We start from the raw sequence: 19066 nt of genomic DNA on the forward strand, positions 1-19066 counted from the left end.
CGAAGACTGCGTGGAACGCGTTGTATTATTGTTTTGTTATCGCGGCTTTGTTTCACAAGAGCTGCAGCCAGATAAGAAAGAGATCCAAGTGGCTGGGTCTGCTGAGTTTTGAGCTCGTGTTCCGGAGCAGCAAAAAGTACCAAAAGTAGTCAGGCGATGTCCAACGCACACCCTCACTTTCTCTTCTTCGGTTCTCTTGTGACCGCCCTGCGTGACGTTCCGGCACAAGAACTCAATCGCCGACAAGGTTGCATGCCGGCCGGCCGGCAGCTGCTGACCACTTGTCTATGTCTTGGCACGACTACAGTAGGACAGTACATCTTTTTGTACAGTAGTGGTCGATGACTCCGAAGACTGGGGCGATGAGTGCGTTGTATTAATGCATACCTACAAAGCTCCACTTGAGTACAGGTCACGCCCGCAGCATATTTGATATATTCATGCTGTCCTCCACAACATTCTACTGTTCTCCCTCGACCGCAGTCCGAGAAGGATCAGGCACAAGACAGTGTCACGTCCAAAGATCGTCATTGCAATAGAATTCACATGCGTGGTATCTACAGCACAATACAGTGCCGACATCTAGTCCTGCTTCTTCTGTGGCGCCAGACTCCTGCGCTATGCACATTGCCTCGTAACTTTCGTCTTTTGCTCTACATCCTCTCCCTCTTTCTTGGGGCTGCACGGATGATGTTGTCCACTCGCAGTAATAGCTCTGCGGCCTCACTTGCTGAGCTGACCACGGCATGCTTCAGCTTGTGAGCCTCAATCACGCCCAGTTCGCGCATATCTGCAATGCCACCACCTGGCTTCATCAAGTCCAGACCGGACGAGGACATGCCAGAGTAGACGGCCTTTCGCAATCGGGCCACGAGATCGGCGGAATCCAGACCAGCATTGTCGGCCAGGATTGTAGGAAGTTGTCGGAGAGCCTTCGAGAATGAATCCACAGCCAAAGCCTTCTTTCCCGCAACATTCTGTGCAGCTTGATCCACAGCCTTTGACATGACCATCTCTGCGCAACCTCCTCCAAGTGTCGTCTTTGGGAACTTGACGGTCTGCGAGAGTACCGCAAGCGCGTCGTGCAAACTCCGCTCTGCCTCGTCCAGAAGCTGTTCCGACGATCCTCTCAACACGATCGTGCAAGCTCGTCCAGCAGCCACGCCAGAAAATCTGATGAGATTGTCCTCTCCAATCACAACCTCCTCAATTAAGTCGCAGTGTCCTAATTTGACATGCTCCGGGTGATCGAATGTACTCGTGATCTCGGCTCCCGTGACCAACGCCAACCTCTCCACGCCATCGAAGTCCGCGTGCTCTATTGATGCAATCCCCGCATCTGTGAACAATTGCTCTGGCCAGTTGTAGATCAGTTGTCGGTTGACGAAGCAATTTATGCCATGTGCCTTGATCTTTTCGACCTTTGCCTTCATCTTCTCTTTCTCTGCCTTCTCAAGCTCTGCCAACTTCCCTGTCCCGTCCACTTTCACTCTGGCACCGAAGATCTTGACCTTGTCCGTGTCCATTGATGTGTTCGCGACGAGGATCTTTGCGTTCTCTACTCGCTTGGGTTGCCCTGTTCCAAATTTCTTGTCGAGGATGAAGCCCGGGTCGAGATATGAGTCTGACAATTTTCCACCTGCTTTCTTGATAATTTGAATGTGTGTGAGGTCTGTTGAGCCCTTCATTCGCAATACGGCGTCGGTGGCGAGCGTGGCAAAGTAGTCTCTGTCTTGTGAGAGCACTTTCGAGGAGAGGGTCGTGCGAGCGATTGCGATCAGGTCTTTGCGGAATTCCTCAGGCTTGCTGCTGTGGTCGACTGCTGTTTCGCTGAGGGCTTGCAGTGCGGCGGCGCTGGCTATTCGGTAGCCTTCGATGATAGTCTGAGGGTGGATTTTCTGGTTCACGAGCTGCTCTGCTTCTCGAAGAAGTTCTGCTGCGAGAACTGCGACACTTGTGGTTCCGTCTCCGACTTCGTCATCCTGGACTTTCGAAATATTGACTAGCACCTTTGCGGCGGCATTATCGAGAGCAACGCTCTTCAGAATGGTGGCGCCATCGTTGGTGACCATAATCTCGCCTGTCGAGGCACTTTGCAGGATCTAGCGAAGTCAGAAGTGCTTCGCATGGCTATTGCTCCCATTCCTGCGCACCTTGTCTTGACCTTTAGGTCCTAGAGTCGATTTAACGAGGTCGCCGATCGCGATAGCGCCCACGAAAGCGCTGCCTTCAGTCAGTATATGTCATCTCTGCTCTTTCTCAAATTGTTCCACGTGCCTAAGGCGGGCCTGCTCTCCTCTCTCTTGCTCGCCGCCATCTTCGAAGATTTGCTGAGACTGCAGAATGTCAGTGTCTGCGACTCATCTAGAACGAAACATTACGTCTCACCATCTTTTGCGGTGCTGTGTAGGAGTATTGCTTGTTACTCAGAAAGCTCGCGTTTCCACGCGCGAAAGCTTTCCAGAATCTCAGAATTGCCCGCCAAACCTTCCTATCGTGGACTAGCGCCCTTGACCTCACTCCCTCATGTCCCTCCTTCACCTCTCTCTTCACGTCAGCAATGCACCAGGTGCAACACTACCCATTGGCGACACGATCACCTTAATTGTGAGACTGCATATGACAGCTAAATGGCTTCATGATGCAGGAATATCAGGCTCCTTCGTCTGATCACGACTTCTGGAGATTCAGACCACTTTTGTAGCTCTTTTGACTGCGAACAACACTTCCGAAAAGCCGATTTCCGGCACGCGAAAAGACATGTTACATTCGCGCTCACGGACATATATTATGGTCGTTGGTGACGCTCACTGCTGATTTTCACAGGCACACAGGCTTGGCTACCGACACAAAGCCAGGCCAGAACACAGCGCGAAAAAGCCATGTCGTAGACAATGGCAGGCATTCATTACCTCGTAATACTGGCAAGATTTTTACCACCACGTCGCTGAGAATGTGCGCTGGCTGAATCGGAATGTCTGCTGAGCTCGCCCGCCATCGGAGGTCCTAGTGTTCAGAAGAGTAATCCTGGTATCACCACCGTGAGGCCAGCCTGCTGCGATTGGTGGGTGAATGTCTTCTTTGAGGAAACGAATACAACTGCTTTGTCTTCTCAGCCTTCTCGTGTAGGTCTGTCATACACTCAAGCCGAGATGGAGCCTGTCGCAGCAAGAGTGAGTTAGACCAACCTGTAAAGATTGAATCGGGCATCTAGGTGGGAGCAGCGTGACTGGAACCCCGTGATTTGCACAACCAGTGCGGTGAACATGAGACCTATGCGACGAACCGAAGATTCTGGTGGGCTCCCTAGGTCTGCTGACTGCTAATTCGAAGCAGCAGCCGCCCTAGCCAAGACTTTCAAGCAAGTGAATGGCAATGACATACACGTACGGAGGGTACAAAAGCGCTTCAAGGTCCTCGAAGACTGCCCCGCTCTTTCACCTAACCTTCTGGCTTTCTTCCTCCCACAGACAGCCGTCCTCCACGCCGATAGCGTGCCACAAATCAGCTGTTCTCTCCGTCCACATTATCACGCAGGAATACCAACGGCGACACCTTCCGACTATTTCAAACCGGTGATCACTCGACCGCCTTCCCACATGGTTAGGACTCAGACTCGACTCGACCGTTTCGTCGTGCTCAAAAGCACGAATGAGGAGCTTCCTGTGAACAAAATGGCGATTCAACAATCGGCGTGTGAGCAAATCATGGAAGACACGGTGGCGACGTCATGGACAGCATTTTCGAGAGAGCATCTGGTGCCTGTGCCCAGAGCCGCCCTGACCCATCTGGAGCTGGAGGAGACAGAACAACTCTGCGCGGGTACCGCTGAACCACGCATCTTCGACGATGATTCGGCAGACACAAGGGTGTATAACACACCTGGATTCATCAACGGTCGGACTCTTGACGAGATCTTTACTGGCAAGCTGGAACTCATCTCAGGCAGCACTTTGTTCGAACTGAGTAAGCGCTACAAGTTCTCCACGATCGAATCAAAGGTGAACATGGGCAGACCTAATGAAAGTGTCAACATCCGGAAGTTGCACAAAGAGCTGGCCAAATACAAGAGTCAGGTGCTGCGAGAGGGCTTGAAATGCGCTTATGCGTTTGAGTTCGACCTGAATAAGGCTCGCAAATTTCATGGGCAATCAGGTGTGCATATGCCCGCTCCAAGTCTTCGTTGCGGAGAATGTACGCTGTGCATACAGGCAGAAGATTGGGAGGAGCCTGAGAAAGTGTCTGAGTACTGGACTGGCCCAAAACGCGCTCAAAACACGAGAGACGATGGCGGACATGGCCCGGAAACGACGAACACTCCATCTCGTCTCACACCCACCTCAAACAAAACCACGCACAAGTTTCCATCGACGACGGAAACTCACAAGACACCACAGCGGGGGCGCGACTCATCTGCGGAGAAGAAAGGTCGAAAGCTCCCTTGGCTTACGGACCCCGTTTCAAGCGATTCGAAAGGACTCAAGAAGGCCTCGAAGTCGATGTCCACGAAGCGAAAGTTGTCGTTCAAGGAGCTGTCTTCCAGTCCGCAAGCAAGCTCGACTTCCAGCAAAGCGCAATCGCTCCAGCCGCCCCGAAAGAAAGCCAAGCTGGCGAAGTCCGAGTCACCTATCTTGATCTCAGACTCCGAAGATTCGATGCCCGCGAAACCTATCTCACCACAAGCGCCAATTGTCATCGAGGACAGCGACGACGACAGCGAGGCGTTCGAGGTCCAAAATACCGCTCCGCTCGAAAACCGCCGACGTCTGACGGATCAGCTACGTCAGCCTCTGCGGCCAAAGAGCCCAAACAAGTTGAATGCGAAGCAAGTGCAGGAGGGACGGAAGCCAAAAGAGACCAACAGTATACGCATCACCGACTTCTTCAAGCGAGATGGCGACAACGACAGTCTGACACAGATTGCTGCAAGGAAGGATTTGCACAGTCTGTATGATTGAGATGTGGACGAGACTTGTGAGGAAGGCGTCTAGGCACGAATGAAAGCACGCGAAAGGTCTCAGAGGTCATGCCGCCTGAGGGCGTGACCAGAGCAATGGAAGCTGATCTAACTGCCGGCTCATCTGGTGGCTGAGACAGAGGGAGAAATTGATCACAATCTATCTGATCTGGTACATATGTAAGCACTCAACAAAGTAGCTGCTCAAACAAAAAGTCATGTCTGATTGTTGCTCTTGGCAGGAAATCCCGCCCCAGACTTCACATCCCTTTCCCTTCTTTCGTAAGCACTCGCCATCTTCACAGCAACCTCCAGACTAGTTCTCCCACAGCAAAACACAGGAGTCGATTCGAAGAACCAGTGCTGACACGTTACGTGGCGCACTCCTTCCAGCACGGGCATGCAAGATTCTCCACTGTCTCCTATGAAGCGCACTATGTCTTTGTTGGGAGCTAGACGGACAAAGAACTTCAGTCAGACAAGCCACAGTACTCTGTCTGTACTTGCGACGTCATGGCAGAAGATGTTTCAGCGCCTGCTGACCGAGCTGAAATGCTTGTTGTCAACAGTCACAACGACAATATTACTTAAAGTTTGTGTTCGCACAATAGCTTCGACGAAACCGACAATAGCTTTCTCTTCACAACAACAATTGCAATAGCTCAATTCACGCTGACAATAGCTTTGTATATCTCTATATTCAATGAACAGCACGCGCTATACAAATATGCCGACCTTCTGCGTATCTCGACAACTCATACCAATCACAAAAGCACATCTTGACTCCTCTGGCTACCAAGATCTACGCAATCAAGATCAAAACAGTTCAAATCCAAATCAAAACACTCCAAGATGTACAACGAAAACGATCTCGATCTTGCTGCACCGATTCTGCAGGCTGCCTTCGAGAACGATCCAGACTTCGGAGAACTCGACATGTCTGCTGGAGGACGTTTGATGATGTACAACGTGGAAGAACGAGAAGAGGAGCCTCGGGAGCCCACGCCTCCTCCTTCAGCGTCAGACATCGCCTCTAGCTCGCAGACGTTCACAGCTAACAACGTGCCAGTCTACCCAGCGACAGCGACAAACGACGAGATCGTAAACGGGCCCGTCGAGCGAATCCGAGGAGCGAACCTCGTGCGCCTCACCAAAAGCCACAGCAACGAAGCCCTCGCAGACCTCGTAAATGCCGCGCATCCAAGTGAGGAAGAAATCAGCGCCACGAACATCGCTCAGCGCTTGATAGCCGCGTATGCTGCTGCCGGCGACGACGGTGATCGTCTGAAGCGGGAGGTCAACGATGCACGTGTTGGCCTTGGTCTGAAGGTTCGCGGCAGGGCGAAGAACGTTGTAGAGACTCCTCGGAGGTCGTCACGAAGGCAGTAGGCAATCAGTGTACAACAGTCGGGCTGATGCTCATCAAGTAGGCGCTGGACGCCAATTCTTGTATCAGCTCATCGAAATTAGAAGTACTCTTTCTCGGCAGCAATATTCTCCAACCTATAACATCCCAGCTCGATCTCTATCATTTTTCACATGCTATCTCATTCCTTTCATAACATTATCACCCGCTTAGCTATCTATGTGGGCGTTGGTGTATGCACTGAGGAGCAGACAGTGCCTCAGCGCTCGCAGTTTTGATGGCAGTCGTGAGATGCGACGTGAAGGGAGGGTGAATGAGATGGACCCCTCAAATATGCACTAATCGCACAATCTAAGCTCGTTGAATCTAGCACAAATATAAATTTTCGGCAAGCTTCTTGCTCAGTACTTGAAATTTTTCATTATTCTATCTTCCACTGACATCAAAGACTCGGGCCAATAGCTTCTGATGGACGCTTAGTCCTTAGCACATACCCGTACAAGCTGATCAAGATGGCCAAGAGGAAAGCTGCGAAGCGAGCTCGAGTTGTACGCTCGAACAAGACTCCCGACGAGCCTTCTCAAATTCGGCGTACGTCTCGTGGCGATTCGCATACGGCAGTAGCGAACTCGCTAGGTCCCGAAGCGCACACAAGCTCCAAGCCCCTGAATCGTTCAGCCCACAGCAGATGTACTCTCAGGATCGCTGATAGTTCCGAGGCTATCACGCCTCCCCGCAAGTCTCCCCGCCAATCACCCCCTTCTCCAGCCCTGAGTATCACGACCCGCACGCATCTGGAGGAACTTCTGCCAGACTCCGACGATGAGGAATTAGACCAAGATGAAGACCTGATCGAAGTCACCTCGACTGCCAATCCTCGTTCTCGTGGCTCAAAAGGAAAGACTATAGAGCGTCCCGCAGCCACGAGAAAGGGGAAGTCCGGTGCTCTCGAGGGCACTCAAACTGAAGGTGGCTCGACTGCCGATATTCGTCTTCTTGGCTCAGAAGGGACAACTAGAGAGCTTCGCTCAGCCACGAGGAGGAATTCCGGTGCTCTCGAAAAAACTCCAGCCCAAGGCGACTCAAATGGCGGTCCTCGTTTGAGGGATCTCAGAGCCAGGAAGTCGATCGAGTTTCCCGCAGCCACGAGAAAGAAGTCCAATGTTCTCGAAGGTATTCCGATCGATGACATCTTCGGCGGTGACCAGGAAAACATCAAAGACTCTCTCCTCTACAGCTTGGCCAAAGAATACGAGCTGTCTGAGATTGTCGAGAAGGTCAACGAAAATGGGAGATCGGATCCGGTCACGGGTAACGCCCTTCGTGACCGTCTCAACGACTACCGGAGGGAGGTTATCCACCAGAAGAAGTACGATCAGTACGAATTCGAGCTTGAGCTCAACGACACTCGTCGTCAATATGGTCTCGCCTTTCAACTCCCGCCCCAGGACATGGAGGGTATGATCTACGATGGCGTTGAGGAGATCGGATATCAGATAAAGCAAGCTGGCAGTGTCGACACAAACTCCAGACCTCGCTCCTGGTTCTCGCGACCAGGTGGTACGTATTCAAGCTCCAATCTGGTTCAGGAGTCTGCCGATATAACAACACCACCACGTGAATTGAGACCGAAGGCTGGTAGTTCACGAGCCGGCGCCTCACTCGCTCAGCCTGTCGATATGACAGCACTACTACCACCTAAGCCCAAGCGCAAGCATGGATCCGGGACACCACGAGATCGCCCTGTTACAACGGATATCGTAGGGGCGACTTCCAATGGCTTCCTCGCCGAGACCGAGATCGAGCCGGTCAAGCAGCCAGAACATTCCAAGCAACCGGAGAATCCTAAGCGGCAAGGAAATCTCAAGCTGCGAGGAATTCTCAAGCGGCCAGGCAATCTCGAGCAGCCAGAAAGCCTCAAGCAGCCCCAGCTTCTCAAGGGGCCAGAAGTTCTCAAGCGACCAGAAACTTCTAAGGAGTCAGAACAACCAAAAGAACCTGAGCTATCAGAGACTTACGATACCACATCAAACCGGAGCCACATCATAATTTCCAGAGCAGATCGAGCCCTCATCAACGGCAATCCCGACAAGCTGGAAGGCCTGATCCTCTACGATCTCGGCAAGCGGTACTCCTGGGAAATTATCGCCGGCCACATCAACGCAGCCCATTCAGAAATCGGAATGACCTCAAAAGCACTCTTGCTACGCATGACCTGCAAGGGTGGTGGATACGACCAGCAAGCACTTGAGAGCAAGAAGACTCGTGAGGAAGTGGTGAAAGAAATGGAGGAAGCCCAAGCCACCCATCACAAGCAATTTGAGAAGCCAGGTCTCCAACAGAAGTCGGCAGAGAGGGCTTCCATCGGACAGATCATGAGTGCGCTTGATGCCATGGGGAAAGACAAAGTCGCAGGGGAGGACGAGGTGGTAGAGGTGGAGATGGCCGATGACGAAGTAGAAGCCAGAGAACTGTGGCTCAAGACGTGGTACTCTGGAGACTGAGTGGGAGAGGAGATGCAAGGCTTCGGCGTTTGCCGTTCTGTTGAGCTCTTTGTAATGTCTCGGGCCCCACGAAGGGTTCAAAACTAGATTCTGCAGCCCAACAACTCTCGGGAATGGGAATCTTCTCTCGGCATGGCAGCTTGTACGAAGAAATCAGAAGTCTCGTGTAAGCAAGAATAGACATAGCCTCCATTCGATATATTCGCCATGATTAATGGCTTGCGGCTGATCAATTGGCATCATGCGCCGCAGATAGGACTTGTGCTCGATCTCTAGCGACAGCAGGAAATTCCCGCAAAGTGTTAGATCCATCGATTGTCCTGTTGTCCTGGTTCACGACTGATGTCAATCATGGCCTCGAATGATACAGAACTTGCTGCGACGCCTCTGTCAAGGTACGACCACGATCGACAAGATCTAAACGTCTCAAATTATTGCATTGAGCGGTGATGCTCGCTTGTGAGCTCGTTCCTGCCTTCCAGATTTCCTTGCCGTACTTGCTCGGCTTCCAAACGAAGTGCTCATCAGCGCTCGTGAAAGTCATCATAGACTGTTGATTCGATCCAGTGGCAAATGTGCGACCGACGGCTGGTGACTTGGGGCTCGATATGCCCTCGAGTGCGGTTGCCATCCACATGCAAGGCAATGAAGTGATGCACTTCCCAATACGAGGATTCAAGGTCTTCCCATCGTGCAATCACTTCAATGTCGCCCCGGAACGTGCAATCCACGTGCAACGTGCAAGGGTGTCTCCTTGATCACCGATCGAAACGAGGGCAGTTGTCATCAGACGTCCAATCCTCACCCAGCTCAAACAGTCGGAGCTTGGGCAAGGACGACATTGGAGGGTGACTTGTTGGCAAAATCGGCATGTTGATCGTGCAACTTGTGTGTTCGTGACGAGTGAGGAGTGAATGTAGCGCACACACAGCCTGCAATTGTCATCCTGTCGTTAGGTGCACTCATTGTCTCTTCCGTCGTTTTCGTCGCTTATTCCTCGGTCTCAACATCCCCATCAACGAAATGATGGAGAAGCGAGAATTGCGAGTATCCTGACAATACGACAAATCCCAGGAGACGAAGTTCAAGGGTTGCAAAAATCGCGGTGTCGACTTCCGCCTTGTCCCGCAAGGCTGTGCCTCGCTTGAAACACGATGCCTGGGGTAGATCTAGAATCTTCACAACAACCTCCCACTCTGATCAGCAGGTCGGATCGAAGATCTGGAGACATAGCTATGCTATGCTGCAGCTCTGCTGTACAATGTAGAGGTGTTATTTTTGGATCCCGCGAGGGAGGTCCGTCTTTTTACCTATTTCGGTTAGGAGGTCACATTTGCGTCTGATGCCAAGACACAGTACAGTAGGTCCATCGCTGGAAGTCAATACTGAGGCATTTGCGCCTTCCTGGTTGGTAAACCGTATGTCGCACGCGCCTTGTCTCCTGATATTATTCCAGACGTGCATGCTTATAGCGATATTCCTGGCACGAAGTTGCACTCCCGCAGCGTATACTCGTGAGTGGGGACCAGTTGCCACTGTGACTAGCGCTAAACGAGCACTAGCGGTCGATCAGAGTACAGTAAGCACTTCGCCCGACGCCCGTCCCTAGACACGTGAGTCGCGTAATGCTCTTTGGGGGAATAATTGACTTTTGTGATGTGGCCACGATTACTCATTGAAGTTGTTTCTTGTGCCGTAGTGACGGGAGCTCCAAAAGCCGACAATCGCGTCGCAAAACGAGAGACGTGCAGTCATCACTTGCATGGAAGTGAATGCTAGTCCTTGGTCTGCCAGTGTAGATCTGGCCGCAATGCTGACAGGAGGAGATGATACATGTGTTGCGGTGTGCCTGGGTGTGGTCAAGAAACGTGCCTCGCTAGCAAGAGGTGATGCGAAAATAGCCACCAGCGTATGCCGGGTACTGCCGCAATGTGCTGTGATAGGCGAGGTACCACTCCGCTGGGGATTGCCGATGTGCGCCGGCCTTCGTTCCTAGTGGGCTGTGCTCAAGTAAGAGTGCTTGACAGCATGTCCGGAACCAGATGGAACCCTCATCCCAGTATGCGTGGTTATTGAAGTGACACTCATGCAGTGCGCTGGTCCTACTGGTTGGCCTGAGCTTCCCAAGATGGGCACCAGTAGGTACGCATTGGCGAATGAGCAGAAGTGTCAGATGCTTGTATGCAACCAGGTAAACCTACAACGCCAAATTAAGTTGCTTGGAGCCAGGACTTGGACGTTGTCGAGGGCTGAAGTTGAATCACGCCGCAGTTGTATAAAGCAGTTGACCTCCTCGTCAGCCATCAGTCCAGCACCAACAGCAACGACAGCCTCTCAAGAACAACAGCACACTCAAGCCAGCTTCTTCGCACCACAAGTATCATCACCCGCTCGTCAAGATGAAGGTCATCGCAATCGCTTCTCTCTTCGCAGTCAGGTAAGCAATGGTCCCAGCGTGCGCTGAAAGCAGTTGAACTGATTTTTGTCTGTACAGCGTCATGGCCCAGGGCTGGGGCAACCGTCAATGGGGCAACCGCCAGCAATGGGACGTGAATAGCATCCGCCAGTCGGTCTACCAAGGCCCAGGCTTCTGGGGCGAGCAACGCTGGGACTGCGATGGCAATCAAGAAGGCTGCTACAAAGACCAGTGCACCTGCAACCGTTTCGACTGGAACACTTGGCAACTGGTGCAGGACGATGTTCTGGGAGAGCGCGCCTGCTGGGATCTCAACAGCCAATACCCAAATCTCGTCTGGCAGCCTGGCCGAGGATGCATTGATCTCAACAACCGTGGCATCGAGCCGCACGGAATGGCGCGAGCTTGCGAGAGACAGTCCTGGTGGCCTGAAGACTGGGTCACCTACAACTGCTTGCCACCATGGTAATGGTATGCACTGGCTTGAACACCGCGGCTGGTGTGTACTTTTTGGCTGGAAGCTGTTTTCGTGGTAAAAGATCGGATCTTCTTTTCGGAGACGGGGACGTAATTGCGTCGCAACTACAGTACCAGTTAGTCATATCATTGGGCAGTCGTCTTATATCAATTGATGGCAGCCGTGCAACTTTTTTTTTCGCTCCGTGCCGTATTGGATGTTGCAAGCTGATTGCAATAGCTGAAAGTGACAACCCGAAATGAAAGCCGTAGAAGCGTCCCTGATATGGGCAAAGTGATCGCGCAATCTTCTCGAGCAAGACGCTAACCGCGAGACAGCCCTACGGGATATCAAACGAGCTCATGTGAGCGATATCCGTTCGTCACTGCGCAAAGTGCCGGAGGATTGTGAGGAAACGATTTCAAGATCTGTGGATCCCCTAAAGTTGCCTTGATGGCAGATGGCAAAGTCGTCTGACATTGGCCACTTGCATATTCTCTCTGGCTGCCGCAGCACTATCTGGGGCTTCGTCAAACGCCTCTCCCTTCGAGCTACTGCGTAGGGTGGCGTGCGAGTGACAAAACCCCGGATCCTCCTTCAGAACCAGCTGCTATTCGCACTCAGAATTGACGCGGGGGGAAGTGCGAATGAGCGAGTGGGACGCGGTCAAAATTAGACCCATGTAGGGCTCCGCCGTGAAGACATCGACATCCTTGTAAGAAGACACGCTCTAGATTTCCATGAGCTTTGGCCGAGCTTTCAAGGCAGCAGTACAGTAGGCTGTAGCTGCCGGCATTGCAGCAGCTTTTATGCAAGAGCTCGAATCCGTCAACAGGTTTGTATACTTGACTGTCGAAACAAAGTACTCTTTCAAGCCAGCTGCCCTCTGCCTGGCGACAAGAACTGGCCGAGAGGCGATTTCAATCGTGATGAAGTCAGTTGCTAATCGGTAGGACTCCGAAATGAACTTGAATGAGGACTTCCGCGTGACAGAGACCCATAAGCAGTGGCTGATATCGAAAGAGTCGTTATAGTCCTCTGTCTGCCATTGCTTGGACCTCCGCGCTGTCCGTTTCAGCCGTTCAAAGGGAGCAAAATACTGGTTTCTCGTCCTGTTCGTCTCGTCGCGCCAAGAATGACGCCGCTCTGCACGAAGAACTCATCCTGTACGTCTGGTGACATGATCTTGATGGGGTCGCAATCAGCCACTGCGGCTGACCACTGCTGCGGTAGGGAAGTCCTTGATCCAAACGTGGCGTGACGTGTCGCCAAACCGTCCCAGGGCGCTGGGGATCGATCGAAGGGGCCCACTGTCAGCAACATCTTCTTTACTCGAACGCGTACTCGCCACAGCACAGCGACCACTCGGTGTCGTCAGGAATGTGCGCAAATATGGATACTGATGCTTCAACCGTACGAAATAGCAGCAAGTGAAGACACGGCACTCGGCAAAGCCTGCCGCGCACGGATCGCCGACAAGGTTTCCAAACGAGCAGCCGTACGTCATGCTTCCACTCCAGCCTCAAACCAACAAACACACCACCAAAATCACCGCCTTGCGCCTTGTTTGCGCTCAGGCAGGTCGGCATCCGACGAATCATGCATTCAACCAGCACAAACAAGACCCAGACCACTCGGTTCTTCGCCGCGAGACATGCATTGGCACACGACGCCAGAGCCTTGGATTGGCAAAGCCTTTTCTTCCCTCCCCGCGGATCGTGGCTGTTCATCGACGACGCTACATCATCAAGCTTTTTCACGTTTTTACTGCTGCAGTACCATTCGGACGTCTAGTCATGTTTCAGCAGAAGACGTGGACGTGGCGGGGCAGCGCTCACGCGTACGCGACCTCATTGATGCCATGGCCGCGGAACCCTGCTTGACCATACCGTTCCTCCAAGCCTGATTTGAGTGGGCTCATTTGGCAAAACAGATTGCATCGTTGTGCAGCCTCGCGGCATTCGTCATTGCATGGTAAACGATGCGTGTGCCCGCAATAGCGGTATGGGTGGAGAGAGGGAGATAAAGGTTTGTCGTTTCGCAATCATGGTAGGTTTGTTCGTTGTTGTTCATTGCCATCTCTCTGTCCTCTGCGACTGTTGAAGCGTGACACTTGCCAGACCCAGCTGAAGAATCTTACATCTTACGCTTGACCAAGACTTATTCGACGAACCTCCAGCGACCTACAGACAACATGGCCATCGCGGGCGGGCTTCTCCGCCTGGTGCTCATCACCTGCTATGCGATCGCATTCATCTGCGCTGCGATCATCATGGGAGCCTTTGCTTGGGTTAGTAACAACACACTCAACAAGTCCAAACCTTCACATACTAACCTTGCTGTATAGTTCACCGCAACCCAACTCGGCGCACGAAACATCGCCTCACTAGTCCTCGGCTCAATCACAACACTCTGGGCCATGATCTCCGCCTTGACAAGCTGCTTTACCGCCGGCGTCTCCGTTTTGACAGCATGCTCCATCTTCTTCGACTTGCTCTGCGTCGCAATGATGATGGCAGTAGCAATCATCAACAGATCCGCAACCAACGGCTGTGACGACGGTCCACCATACCCACGTGTCGTGTACCGCGGCTTCGGACGATCTAGCGGTTACAACGGATGCCGACTCTTCGTTGCGACTTTCGCTGTTGCTATCATCGCCGTCTTCGCTTTTGTTGTTGCGATGCTTGTGCAAGTTCTTATTCGTCGTCGCAGCCGATCGCACCGCGTCAGCAAAGGTAAGATATTGTCCCAGTTCTGCCATTCATAAGGATTCAGCTAACGTGGAATACAGTCTAAGTGCAGGACACTTAGAGGCATCGAGCATATGAGGAATATGGACAGAACAATGACTTGACAGGACGAGAGAATGATAACAAGATATGACGCAGAATTTCGGAGGCGTTGTTGCTTGGGCGTTAGTTGAGTGCAGAATAGCGTAATGATACCCAGCGACTGAGAATATTCCAAGTACTTTGGTTAACTAATGGAAATACGATCGATTAAGACCTTTCAGGAGCGATGGAAGCCCATCACGTTCCGGTGTCTTTCATGCACTCATACAGTTCTCGGCATGATCAACGGTGTGCGCGTCCTTTGGCTCTTGACCGCCATTGTGGTCTCAGGCTGCAATATACGTTCCCCGGCCTTTAACAAGCAGAACAGCGGCGAATATGCACTTTATCTCCAGCCAAGTCGCCTACTTCCGCTGCAGAGCCGCAAGCCGCAACGGTGATCTGACAATCCCGTCCGCATCCCGGTCGAAATCACGCGTCTTACAGCGGGACAAGGCAAACGCGTGCTTGCAAAGCCACGCCAACACCTCATCACAAACACCGAACAAAGCATTTGTCCACATACAACCGAGACTTATCTTCACGCAGCCAAGCACACAGCCTCTTCCTCCTCTACACCGCGACGTCGCAATGTTACTGCACAGCTGCACTGCACATGATGACCAAGATTCCGGTGCATCCGGGTTGCTGGAACGGAGTTTATGAAAATGACGTAGCGGCGCGTGTGCGACCGAATCAAATGTCATCACAACGGCGCGAACATGGAAATTGCGCTTCGAGGTAGTGTCTCAACCCATCACATCTTTCGCTCTTCGACTTGCTGGCTCGTCGCTCTTGTGAATTCTGGACAGCTGCCAGCGAGGGCGATTGGACTGGCAGTTGGACTGGACTGGCCAGCGCATACAGAAGACAACAGCCGCTGCGCCGCTGCTAGGCATAGAATATCCCAGTTTCAGATCCAGATCCAGCGTGACGACGACGATCGAATACAACCACGACCGCCTGCACCGAGCGCGCGGACCTCGCTGGAAGTTGGGAATTGAAAGAGTAGACATTGGATATCGGGCAAGATGTTTGGACTATCATATTGGTTTCTCCCGCTCTTCGCGGGTTGCGTATGGCTAGGTATGCGAACACGCGAGGCACAACAGTACCCATTGCATAAACGCGCAAAAGAAGCTGACAAGATCCTCCATCAGGCACCCTCCTCGCCATGCTGGGCCGCTGGCTCGCCATCGGAAGCCCACAATACACATCCTTTAACACCGGCCAAACATACCCCTACATCTCCGACATAGGCGCAACATCCTGGGGCAAACCACTCTTCATCGCCGGCAGCGCAACCTCCGTCGCAATCTTCGACCTCGCCTTCATCAGCGAACGCTGGCTCCGCCACAAAGGCCGTCTCACCCAAAACTACAGCATCTCGGAGAAAATCCTCAGCGGTTTCGCCATCGCTTTCGCCCTCATAGGAGCCGCGGGCCTCATCCTCCTCACCATCTTCGACACAGTCCGCTATCCACGGGTCCATGTCTCCATGCTGGTGGTGTTTATAGCAGCCTACATCATCTCGGCAATTTTCATCTGCGCCGAATACCAACGTCTCGGAGTCCGCTACCGCGACCAACGCATCCTCGCAGCTTCCTTCTGGATCAAACTCGCTTTCATTTTCGTCGAACTCGCCTTGGCCATAAGTTTCGGTGTCATGAGTAACCAAGGGAACTATAACCGCGCTGCTGTTCTGGAGTGGGTTATCAGTTTGATTTATATCTTCTATCAGTGGAGTTTCATTATCGATTTCTTACCGGCTACGAGGACGAGAAATAAGACTGATCGGTACCCTGCGCCGGTGAAGAGGAGTGATGATGAGATGGCTATGGATACGGAGGCTGGAGGCAATATGTTGGGTGGACCGGTTTATACGTCTGGGGGGACGAATGGTGCTGGGCATGCGCAGAGTGCGGCGCCGGCGTATGCGAATGCTAGGTATGCGCCGCCGCCTTCGACGACGGCGGGGTCGAGTACGAATTTTTGAGGAGGAAGTGCGGTTGTGGTAATGTGAGGGGAATGAAATGGAATGAAGTGATACCGTTTATACTGGCGGCCAGCTGCAGCAGGTTGGAGTATGCATTGTACAGCACGGGCTCGACCGGATCGGAAAGGAAAGGAATTACAGTACAATATCCAATGACACCCTGAGGAACAGGAATGAAAGGACTGCCATTTCCAAAGTATGTTGATAGAGACAGAAGAAAAGACTAATGAACTGCCCAAACCACACTCCATGTCTTCGACGACTTGCCAAGCCTGAATCGACAAGCCTTCTGGTTCTTGTTCTTGTCCCTCTTACTCTCCGTCTTAAAGCTACAACGCTCAAATCACGGTACAGGACTGCACTTGGAACTGCATCTTGTGGGGCTGAGGTGATTGACTTGGGCGCAGGAGCGAAGGAAAGTAGACACGGCATTTCCATGTTTCCTGCCTCACCCAAATGCCGTCGCAATGGTCGTCGGAGTTGGCAAGCTGTCTGAATCGACAAAACCACTCCACACCTCCGGCGGATCTCAGCAGGTGTATTTCACATTGCGGATTCCTGCTTGCTTCTGCTCAGGCAAACCCGCGATAACCCGTTCGAAGATCGAGGCCTATGCTCTCAGATCGGCAAAACAATCAAGACATCCACATACGGTATGTCATCACGCAACACCGGACTGAGAAAAAATATCGCGTTTCGCGTAACTAGCGAATGTAGAAGAGAGGTTCTCAGCCCAGCTGCAAGCCCGCAGTCAGAATCCGAGATGGATGGGGCGGCGACTGCCGGAATTCACCATTGACCAACTGATCCACCAGCTAAGCACGCTATGGTACGGAGCTAATGTCGGCTTGCATGGGTAGCGAAGCCTCTGACTTCACTGATAGGATCAACCACGGCCTCACTATACCATACTCGTACATTTCCATTGACCGAACTCGCTTCCATGCAGACTTCGAGATTCCCCGAACCTGTCCTATCAGCTTTAGCGGAGGTATCATTGGGGGAAGAATACATTGCTTCAAATACAGCGTCGTTCCCGGGCCCTGTCTTCTTGCTGATTCCCCCATTTTACACATTCACGAGAGCAGAGCGAAGCAAACATGAAGGCATCATTACAGCTGCTCGCAGCGTCCGCTGCTGTGACGACAGCGCGGACCATGAACCCCAACATCACGACAAGTCCTATCAATATCCCATTGAAGCATTGGCCGGAACCACAAGCCAGCCAACTCCGCAAGATGATCGCAGGCAATGCCAACAGCAGCAACTACGCCTGTTTCGACATGGACAACACCTCATACCGATTCGATCTCGAAGAATCCCTCCTCCCATTCCTCGAGAATCGCGGTATCCTGACCCGCGATACCATGGACCAAACCCTCAAACTCGTCCCCTTCGCAGACAACACCGCATCAAACTACACAGAATCGCTCTACAGCTACTACCTCCGCCTCTGCGAAATCGACGACATGATCTGCTACCCCTGGGCAGCCCAAATCTTCTCCGGCTTCACCCTCCGCCAACTCAAAACCTGGGTCGACGAACTCCTAGCCCTCAACACCACAATCCCAGTCCAATACCTCTCCACCTCCTCCAACGGCACCACAACCCTCGAATCCTCCTCAGTCAACCCCCCAAAACTTTTCCGCGCCCAAGTCGAACTCTACAACACCCTCCAAACCAACGGCATCGAAGTCTACGTCCTAACCGCCGCCCACGAAGAACTCGTCCGCATGGTCGCTTCGGACCCTAAATACGGCTATAACGTCCCACCGCAAAACGTCATCGGAGTCACAACTCTCCTCCGCAATACGACTTCTGGCGAAGTCACAACCGCTCGGAAACAAATCGAAGCTGGAACATACGACCCCGAAGCGAACCTCGATCTCGTTATTACACCTTACCTCTGGACACCCGCGACCTGGTTCGCAGGGAAATGGGCCGCAATCTTAACCTACATTGACGAGTGGAAACGACCTATTCTCGTGGGTGGTGATACGCCAGGCAGTGATGGGTATATGCAATTTCATGGCGTGGATGTTGCGAAGGGGGGAGTGCATTTGTGGGTTAATAAGAGTAAGAGTAATTTTGAGGAGTTGCAGGGGATGATTACGAATAACACGGAAGCGCAAATCAGGAATGGGAGGGTGGTGGAGGCGGATAAGAATTGGGTTTATGTTTTGCCTGAGGAGATTTTGTGAGTGCGGTGTTGTGTTTGCATGAGTGTGATGGGATGGGTATGTGTATGAGGGGTTTTGGATGTGTGGAGTGCACTGATGATGGAATGGGAATGCCTCCTGGAATCGATGATGATGGTATAGATTGCCAACAGAAAAAAAAGTGCAATTTGTCCTACTATGTGTCGTGATGGGTGTCAACTGTGCGTTATAATGTCATGAGTGAAGACTGATAAAGCTTCGGTTAGCGTTACGTGGATCTCAGACGTATCTCTTCTCATGTACCGCACTACACAAGATCATCTACATGCTACGCTCTGTAACGCTGAAGGCAGCAATGCACTAAAATCATCATAAAC

At 52.3% G+C, this 19066-nt stretch overlaps 8 protein-coding genes across 8 annotated transcripts; 7 read left to right on the forward strand and 1 right to left on the reverse strand.

The window, feature by feature from the left end:
• Positions 1–653: 653 nt before the first annotated feature.
• CCT2 (T-complex protein 1 subunit beta) lies at positions 654–2391 on the reverse strand (the record flags this gene model as incomplete). The annotated part of the gene is made up of 4 exons (XM_023603873.2): positions 654–2102; positions 2154–2223; positions 2278–2336; positions 2389–2391. The coding sequence occupies 4 exons, from the start codon at positions 2389–2391 to the stop codon at positions 654–656; spliced, it is 1581 nt and encodes a 526-aa protein (XP_023450491.1).
• A 1283-nt stretch (positions 2392–3674) lies between these two features.
• RHO25_012572 (uncharacterized protein) lies at positions 3675–4958 on the forward strand (the record flags this gene model as incomplete). Its single annotated transcript, XM_023603874.2, has 1 exon — positions 3675–4958. The coding sequence occupies one exon, from the start codon at positions 3675–3677 to the stop codon at positions 4956–4958; it is 1284 nt and encodes a 427-aa protein (XP_023450146.2).
• Positions 4959–5809: 851 nt separating this feature from the next.
• RHO25_012573 (uncharacterized protein) lies at positions 5810–6346 on the forward strand (the record flags this gene model as incomplete). The annotated part of the gene is made up of 1 exon (XM_023603875.1): positions 5810–6346. The coding sequence occupies one exon, from the start codon at positions 5810–5812 to the stop codon at positions 6344–6346; it is 537 nt and encodes a 178-aa protein (XP_023450145.1).
• A 489-nt stretch (positions 6347–6835) lies between these two features.
• On the forward strand, positions 6836–8827 carry RHO25_012574 (uncharacterized protein; the record flags this gene model as incomplete). The annotated part of the gene is made up of 1 exon (XM_023603876.1): positions 6836–8827. The coding sequence occupies one exon, from the start codon at positions 6836–6838 to the stop codon at positions 8825–8827; it is 1992 nt and encodes a 663-aa protein (XP_023450182.1).
• A 2399-nt stretch (positions 8828–11226) lies between these two features.
• On the forward strand, positions 11227–11712 carry RHO25_012575 (uncharacterized protein; the record flags this gene model as incomplete). The annotated part of the gene is made up of 2 exons (XM_023603877.2): positions 11227–11264; positions 11322–11712. The coding sequence occupies 2 exons, from the start codon at positions 11227–11229 to the stop codon at positions 11710–11712; spliced, it is 429 nt and encodes a 142-aa protein (XP_023450144.1).
• Positions 11713–13894: 2182 nt separating this feature from the next.
• Positions 13895–14499, forward strand: RHO25_012576 (uncharacterized protein; the record flags this gene model as incomplete). Its single annotated transcript, XM_023603878.2, has 3 exons — positions 13895–13990; positions 14048–14438; positions 14495–14499. 3 exons carry the CDS (start codon positions 13895–13897, stop codon positions 14497–14499), a joined length of 492 nt encoding a protein of 163 aa, XP_023450185.1.
• Positions 14500–15565: 1066 nt separating this feature from the next.
• RHO25_012577 (uncharacterized protein) lies at positions 15566–16530 on the forward strand (the record flags this gene model as incomplete). Its single annotated transcript, XM_023603879.2, has 2 exons — positions 15566–15620; positions 15695–16530. The coding sequence occupies 2 exons, from the start codon at positions 15566–15568 to the stop codon at positions 16528–16530; spliced, it is 891 nt and encodes a 296-aa protein (XP_023450149.1).
• Positions 16531–17630: 1100 nt separating this feature from the next.
• RHO25_012578 (uncharacterized protein) lies at positions 17631–18731 on the forward strand (the record flags this gene model as incomplete). The annotated part of the gene is made up of 1 exon (XM_023603880.2): positions 17631–18731. The coding sequence occupies one exon, from the start codon at positions 17631–17633 to the stop codon at positions 18729–18731; it is 1101 nt and encodes a 366-aa protein (XP_023450148.1).
• Between the last annotated feature and the right edge of the window lie 335 nt (positions 18732–19066).

Source organism: Cercospora beticola, chromosome 9 (genome assembly GCF_033473495.1).
Source record: "Cercospora beticola chromosome 9, complete sequence".
Classification (NCBI taxonomy): domain Eukaryota; kingdom Fungi; phylum Ascomycota; class Dothideomycetes; order Mycosphaerellales; family Mycosphaerellaceae; genus Cercospora; species Cercospora beticola.